Source organism: Pseudochaenichthys georgianus, chromosome 4, assembly GCF_902827115.2.
Source record: "Pseudochaenichthys georgianus chromosome 4, fPseGeo1.2, whole genome shotgun sequence".
NCBI lineage: Eukaryota > Metazoa > Chordata > Actinopteri > Perciformes > Channichthyidae > Pseudochaenichthys > Pseudochaenichthys georgianus.
This window is the reverse complement of record NC_047506.1, coordinates 42192152-42200897: the sequence shown is the minus strand read 5'-3', so window position 1 is coordinate 42200897 and position 8746 is coordinate 42192152. Positions and strand designations below refer to the sequence as shown.

Below are 8746 nucleotides of genomic sequence, written 5' to 3'. Positions count from 1 at the left end.
CTCTGTTTATTGACCTTTCCAAAGCGCTTGACACCGTTGATCATCTCATCTTAAAGCAGAGGCTACTCAGTATTGGCCTATCCAGCCTTGCAGTGGGGTGGTTTGTGAACTACCTCTCTGAAAGGTCCCAATGTGTTCACTTTGATGGGCTGTCTTCTGAATGGTTAAACATTTCTAATGGTGTACCACAAGGTTCTGTTTTAGGACCACTTTTATTCTCCATATATATTAACAGCGTAGGTGATAATGTGGATGAAGCTACTTTACATTTTTATGCGGATGATACTGTGATGTATTGTGCAGGTCCCTCCATTCAGGAGGCTGTTGTTAAATTACAGGCTGTTTTTAACACTATTCAGACTCAGCTCTCTGAGCTTAAGCTTCTTTTAAATGTGGATAAAACCAAGGTAATGCTCTTTTCAAAAGCTAAAAAGACACCAGAGCCTGTTTTAGATATTGTAACTACGCAAGGAACAAAACTTGAAGTTGTTGCCTGTTACAAATACCTTGGTATCTGGCTTGATGATTGTCTCTCTTTTAAACTCCATGTCAATAACCTGCTTAAAAAGCTGAGGGTTAGGCTAGGGTTCTTTTTCAGAAACAAGTCCTGTTTCTCGCTTGAGGCCAGGAAAAGGCTAGTCACTGTGACCTTTTTACCTGTGCTGGACTATGGGGATTTGTTGTATATGAATGCACCTGCCAATTACCTGAGCAAATTGGATGCTGCGTATCACAGTGCTCTGAGATTTGTCACAAATTGTAAAGCGCTGACTCATCACTGTACACTGTATGCCAAGGCAGGTTTACCATCACTCTCTGTACGGAGGCTCAGTCACTGGTACACGTTTATCTATAAAGCGTTGTTGGGTAAACTCCCGTATTATATCTGCTCTCTGATAACACAGAGAGTTGCAAGCAGCTATTGTCTGAGGTCACATGATGAAAATTACCAAGCTAGTACCACTACATGTTTTTAAAGCTTGGTTGGATGCTACACAATCAGATGCTGTTGGTACCTGTACATGTGGATAGATATGTTGTTCTGTTGTTTATGTTTGTATGTCTTCATGTGGAACCTACTGCTGCAGGTCTGCCTTGAAAAAGACATCATTGATATCAATGGGATTTTACCTGGATAAATAAAGGTTTTGAATTGAATGTCCAATGAAAACATATCCAAGTGTAACAAACATCCAGTATTAACCCTACTGTTTTTTACTAACAGTAACCAACTAATAATTTTCATAAAGTGCATATTTATTCCAAACTCACAAAATATATATGTAATAAAACAATGCTCAATGGTACACAGTATCCAAACTCTTTAGGCACTGGTCAGAGACATTCATGTAAAGCAGATACTGAATCCAATACTGGTAAAAACGTTGCAGAGATCAAATGTTTTCTTGTCTGAACGGAGAAACCTAATTTTTAAAACAACATTTTCAGTGTGTGATTTGAAAGATAAGTTCTGATCAATAATAAAACCTAGATATGTGTGTGTAGTGACCCTTTCAATGTAAATGTCAGTCCCTTGAACAGTACAAATGTTGGGGAGAAAAGAAGTTAACTTTTTGCCATTTGAGAATATCATGAGTTTGGAGTTGTCTGCATTTAATACTAACTTGAGTTGAGATAAATGGGATGGAATAACATCAAAGGCAAAACATAAACAACAGAACAACATATCTAACCACATGTACAGGTGCCAACAGCATCTGATTGTGTAGCATCCAACCAAGCTTTAAAAACATGTAGTGGTACTAGCTTGGTAATTTTCCATTCTTTTTGCAGACTGTTCCATGTTAGTGGAGCTGCACATCTAAAAGCTTTCTTCCCTAAGACAGTCCTAGCACTTGGCACATTTAATAAAACCACATCATGAGATCTCCGGCAATAAGTACTTTCAATTCGCAGAGAGATCAGGGAGCAGATGATCAGTGGTGCCTTGTTTTTACTGAATGATGTGTTTTTTTTATGGGGAATTCAAATATGAGCTTATTATTAGGATTTTCGGAGACTTTGCACACGTTTTCACAAACATGTTCACGCTAGGAGTACTTCCATTCGCTTCGTCTTGATCTGTAGATGTGATTTGATGTGTCGTGTGTCTCCCAACTCCTCTCCAAAGTTCAGATACTATATAAAAATACTAAAAGGTAAATAAAACATTAAACAATGACAAAATAACAACCTGAAAGATATGTATTCTATCTACACATTTCGTAATTATCTAATCTCGTGGCCTTATAAAAGTGTTGGCTAAAGTAACGCAGAATATATATTTTTTTAATTGTAAATAATTAGAAACATTATTTATGTGCACAAGTACACACACATAACAAGCTGGACCGAGTTCCTCCGGCTGCAGTTCCGCAGACGGCCGGTGTGTGGCAGCAGAGCGCTGGGAGGTGAGTAGACGGATATGACTGATGACGGGTGCGACGGAAATACACCCGAACATATCTGGTAGGCCGAACACATCTGGTCATAGACATATATATGTCTATGCATCTGGTACTGACACCGGGAAGCCAATACGGAAGTGCCACACACTGCAGTTCATATATTGGCCGATAGGCGATGGCTGCAGAAAGGAGCAATTTCCATAGACCCCCATGTTAAAATGCCCAACTTTACAGCGGGAAAAAACATGTTTCTCTCCCTGGCTCCATACATTTTATTATCGATATAGTTAGATTCCACCTTCATGATTATGGATCTGTGAGTGAATTGTTTTCTAACGCGACCCTTTTATTTATATTAGGTCTTAAAGTTTGTGCACACATTAGGGCGTGGTCACTTTGATTGACAGATACGTGCCTCACTGTCAGCAACTTGTCCACTCTGCTAGGCTACAACCATAGAGGCTACAACGTTAGTTAGTCATAGTACTGTACTTGACCCTTTAGCCGTGTTCGTGGTGATATACCAGACAATTAAGATGTCGTGCTGTGCGCTTGAATGTACTAACAGAACTTCCAAGAAGTCTACTCACAGCTTTTTTCGGTGAGTAAAATGATAATATTATACATGTTAACCCCGTTAGCAGGTGTTTGTGTGCTTGTTAGCTTAGCTTGTTATGTAGCTAGCTAAGGACGTAACCCTTTATGCATGTGTATATATATATACAGTTTAGTTTATGATTCAGCCTTGGGTAAGACTTTTATAGTCTATGGCTATGACGCCCATAATGCTAAATGGGAGCAAATGTTAAAAGGGGACCCAATTATCCCAGTGGTGGCCACCGGAGTCTGCCGCCGCAGCTAACCGGAGCCGTAGCTAGCCCTTTGCGGCTCCGTTAGCTTCGGCCAGCGGCGGAGCCCGGCGTTATAACTGGAGATCAAGGAATGCAGCGAAACGCGGACTTGGTTCGCCTGCAGCCCGCTATAGTATTAGCTAAAGAAATGATGTTGAACAAGGCTTATTAAGCTGAACATCGCCACAATTGTTCTGCTATGTATCGGTACTTATTTTATTTTATTAACGTGTGAATGACAAGCATTAAGAATAACAACAAATAGCTATTTATCTTGCATATTATCTCGTTTGATTATGAATGTAACGTTTATATAGTGGAACTACACTGTTTTATCAAAACCACGCCACGCAGTAACTTGGTAGGCCCATGCATGTATTTTAGCAGGAAATGTGCAACCTAGATTACATTTACCAACACAGACTATATAGAAATATTTGTAAAAGTTGTTCATGCGTTACTAAGTGAATATGGCATTAACCCTCCTGTTGTCTTTGGGTCGGTTTTCATGTATTTTTGAATAAAGGTTTCCTTCAGGTGATCCAGACAGGCTGGACCAGTGGGTGCTGAACATCCGGAGGAATACATGGACCCCCAACGTTTCTTCTCGCCTGTGCAGTGCACACTTTGAGAGTCATCCCTTCAGCACGGACTCATGGGTACAGATCCTTTTTTAAAAACAAAATAACTTGGTTCCATTTGTGAGTGTAAATTGTTGTTACTAATTAAATACATGTTATACATTATACAATGCTAAATAATTGTTATGGCACAGCTTGCACAACAGTGATGAGTAATGTTCTTTTGATTAAAGGCCAAATTAAGATTTTGCCAGTTAAGTAAAGAAAAATAGAAATCGATTTGTTTGCAAACCATCACATTTCTCTTCAATTTATGCAAAGACTCTTTATCATAGATAGAGAATTGCCATTTCCCCCCACATACTCTATGTTAAAAACAGATGAATTATATTACCTTTTTTTTTTACATTATTTTAATAGCAACATTCATTCATCTGTTGTCATCTTATAACTTATTTATCTTAACAGCTATCACTGTAAAAAAAAAATGATTTAATTTTACTATACAATATTTATCTTTACATTCTGTTCTTGCATATGTCTTATTATATTTACGTGTATATAGATTTCTGCCTGCACTAATTTATTATTCTTAATTTAATTTTGAATTTCTTTTATTGTTTTATGTCTTATATAACTGTTGCATTGTTGGAGGAGCTCGGGACAGATGATTTGCATTGCCATTCCTACACTGTAGCCTATGTGCTATGACATAAATCCTTTGAATCTGAATCTTGGAAACACGTAATTGTTGAATGGATTAACTGCATAGTTAACATGTTGGCCCTCTATTGTCTTTTATAATGCACTCTTACATTTAAAACAACATTATTCAAAAGAAAGTTGAATATCTACAGACCTCAAAAAGTTATTTTATGTGTTTTTGTTTATTATTTTTATTAGGGAAGGAGATGCCTGAAAAACACTGCAGTGCCCACCATTTTCTATTTCACCAATGGCAAAGAACAACAGCCTGGAAGGAAAAGCAGGGTGAGTAACAATGACGAGGTAAGTGACACTCCTAGTTCGACTGTTAATAGCAATGAGGAGGTTGCAGATGGAGACCATGGTAGTGGTGAAAACAGTCTTGCTGCTGATCAGAGCAATATCATTATGATACAAGGCATGCCTGAAGAAGCCTTTGTTGTTCCACATGTGGAGCGTAATGACATTCCAACAGTCAATGCTTGTGAGGAGGGTGTTGGTTTGGGTAGCAGCAGCCAACAAACAGACTCCGCCTCTGTTCACTCTCACACTTGGGCTTTAAACCAAGACGGGTCATACTGAATAGTTTGTGCACATATTTTTAACATGATCTTTCTTTCATGTAGGACGCTTGAGGGAAGTTGCAACGCCTCGGCCAATGGGATGTCTTCTCCACGTGAAAGAGATTGAAGGCATCATTTATAACTTGAGACAATTTTCCAAAAGTTATGACTTGTATTGGCTTAGATAGTAATGGATTACATCGAACACGAATCAAGATCGTATAGAAAAAAATGAAAGTGTAATCCTTAGTTACATAGGAAGAGATGTAATCGGATTAGTTTTACTTTTTTTAATAATAGGGAAACTCAGGATTACAATCTTATTCAAAACCTAAAAAGAGCAGATAGTGGTTGTTGTAAAATGATCAAATGGTATCTCTTCTCTGGAAGCCGTACTGTTCTGGAGGATAATACTTTCATTGTGAATCTCTACACCTACTGCCTGAATCTGCTTTATGGTATTATATTATACATTTTAAGCAAAAAAATCATATTCATATTTCTTCTCTCCTGTGTTTATTTGCATTGCATTTGATATTGAGGTAATCCAAAAGAAAAAGAAAGTTATCACGTTACGTTACTTTTATATCTTGATACTCACATGAAGTTACTGGTTGTGTTTTTGGCAAGTAGCCCTCCCAAGCCTGTGCATAAGTTATATCATTTTAATTACTGATACAGTTGTTGCACATCTTTAATTTATTTTGTAGTGTACTTAAAGGGATAGTGGAAATTGAACCCCAAATACTTTCGTTTTAACTTATATACAAGCATAATTACGTACCAAAACAATCACACCTGATTAAAAAAATATAATAATTGCCTTACGCATGTTAGAAGCACTTTATTGCAGCTTCCCCGAACTTTTTTAGAAACGAAATGATCGAGTCAGCCAAACCGGAAGTGAGGAAAACTCAGGAAGACGAAACGATAACAAACCATGGCGTCTATGCAGAATGAACGTGGAAGGGCAAATATACCAGACAAAGAAGAAGGTTTGTACGAGGTATCCAGTGATGATAGCGAGTCAGAAACATCCTCTCGGCTTTCCTGCAAAAATGTAGTTTTAGGAACTGAATCTGAATCCGGTTCAGTAAGCGACGATGGTGAGAATATTGAGCCAGACGATGGACCATTACGTCCTTATTTGTTCGAGCCCGAGGAGATGGAGTTAGTTCACGGCATGGGCAATGGCGAGGATGACCAGGACCAGGCGCCAGATGATGCACCCCTACGCACAAATAATCTTGACTGGTAGGTCCCTAAGCATAGCTCACGCTAGGCGCTATATTATATATTGCAAAAGTTGGCATGCATGCACTGTAGGCCTATGGCTATGCCCGAGGATGACTGCATGTAGGGTACATTTTATAACATACCAGGGTCAGGTTCACATAAATTATCTTGTCACATTTATTATTGTATATGTAACAGCCTTATGGGCATTAATTACATGAATAAATTTAAATGAATTGTATACTAGCATGATATACAGCTAGAGCCAATCGGTCTTTTGACGTAGTATGGTCCTAATCCTAGGCTAGCCAGGCTGCCTGTCAAGTGTAGGCTGTACTCACAGTACTGTTAGTCTATCATGTCTATATGATGACTGTAGTGTACACATTCGACACCGTGTACCGGATTATCGGATGACGAGGCCTCCGGTCGCCTAATCGACAGGCAATAAATGGCGTTGTACACAATGGTACAGGCTAATGATGCATTAAATCAGCCAGAAAACATAATAAAATACTCGTGCCTCGTCCAATGTTTGTGCCCGTCTTCCTTTGTTTTCGTCATCATCCCTTTAAGTCATACAATGATTCGAAACCTTTACTTTTCATAAAATGCAAGATGTAACTTTCAATGTGGCTTGTGTATTTATCACATTTTCAATGTAAATAGATCTGATTAAATAAAGAGTAAAAGCACAATCTTAAATGTTGACAGTTATCATTTTCCTATGCTTATTGTTAATGTAGTGGTGTTATGAACAAAATGTTGTCCTAAAGGAAATTAAGATGTTTTTTATTTGTTGACAAAAGATTTAAAGTAGATGCTCACAACATGTGGGAACATTTATAGAGAAAAAATGTTCTATTGTAAAACAAATATTTATCTGCATACTGAACAATTTAGAAACTCTCTAAAAGGTATTATCTTCTGTGACGGTACGACCCTGTAGGGATTGTGGGTGTTGCACTTCATAATTACATTCTATGGTAGGCTTATGACATTGATGCCAACATACATGGGACTAGGGGAGACCTTCCTGTTGTTTGCATTGTCACTGACAAATGACAGCGTAGTATTCATTGTCAAAATGTTGTGTTTTTAAACTTGGGACTCTTTTCAGACTGCTCCGGCTTGGGAAAAGATTTGAGCCTTAATGTGTAATGTTTTCTGTATTGTATGGTAAGCTTATCCTTTCATTTGATAGTCCCATTTGGATGTGATAGCTAACATTTTCAGTAAGCAGTAGACAAAAGAAGTGAAAATATGAATGTAATTTATTTTCAATATTTACATAAATACAGAATTATTTTAACAAATAAAATAACAAAAAACATCATAACAAATACAAAATAAAAGGTTTGACAGACAGCCATGCCCAGCATGGGCCTGGAGAGCTGCAGAGTCCATTGGGGGAAGAGGGGGGGGGGGGTGTGATGTGGGGAAGAGGAAGAGCAGCCATGTTAACAGTGTTATGGCTACAGATGTAATATCTAACTCAACATTAGCCATGACAGTCTGGGCTTAGCAAGGGCCTTAGAATACATACTCTAAAGGCCAAATCCAAAAACAGTGATACTGACATTTTAGCAGTTCACAGTCTTTGGAGGTGGTCTTTCAGGCAATTGGCTAGTGACTTTACAAAAAATATCATTTCCCCTAGGGGTGAAATTAACTCCATCTCGCAAAAACAGCCCAGGACTGTCATGTCTAATGTTGGAGTGGTCAACAATGGCACCATTTAGGCTATGAACAAAAGTAGCCATAACACTGTTAACAAACTTCCGGGCCTTGTCCATTTTGACAGGATTTGCACCAGCCCTCCACCGGCGCCTCTGGTTCATCTGGGAGAGCATGATCTTCATGCCAGGGTGCCGATGGTGAAGCTGGTGCAGGTCCTCCTTCATCTGGTTCAGCAACTGAACACTGGGCACATCCCCCAAGTCATTGCCGCCACAGTGGATGAGGAGGACATCCGGGACTGCTCTTCCTCGCAGGGAGTAGGAAAAGAAAGGGAGGACACCTCTCCAGCGCAGTCCACCCCAACCGAACCAGCACACCCTCAGGTCGAGGCCAAGGTTGCTGCTGATGGTCTCTGTAGCTCTCTGGGCTCCATGCCGGACATAGCTGTCTCCGATTATCCATACAGTCACTATGGGAGGAAAATAAATGAGAGTAACAAATGCTTCAGATAATGAGGAATATCAAATGAATTATAAAGGGTTTCTCATTTTGTTCCTTTGACAATAACATGCAAAATAACTATGAAATCACACCTGTATGGTTAAAAGTAACAAGAGAGCAAAACCTCAAAAAACAGATTAACAGCACACAGTTTATATATATATATTTATATACTGTGTGCTGTTTATCTACAATTGTGCACACATGTATATGTATAGTAT

General features: G+C 38.7%; 1 protein-coding gene across 2 annotated transcripts; it reads left to right on the top strand.

Moving 5' to 3' along the window:
* Positions 1 to 2636: 2636 nt before the first annotated feature.
* On the top strand, positions 2637 to 5644 carry LOC139433794 (THAP domain-containing protein 3-like). Of its 2 annotated transcripts, none has more exons than XM_071203013.1 (4): positions 2637 to 3009; positions 3786 to 3918; positions 4744 to 4848; positions 5172 to 5644. In XM_071203013.1, exons 1-4 carry the CDS (start codon positions 2945 to 2947, stop codon positions 5178 to 5180), a joined length of 312 nt encoding a protein of 103 aa, XP_071059114.1. In that variant the 5' UTR covers positions 2637 to 2944; the 3' UTR covers positions 5181 to 5644. The 2 variants fall into 2 exon arrangements, with proteins under 2 accessions (XP_071059114.1, XP_071059115.1); XM_071203014.1 differs by having other exon boundaries at positions 2640 to 3009; positions 4744 to 4830.
* Positions 5645 to 8746: the final 3102 nt, after the last annotated feature.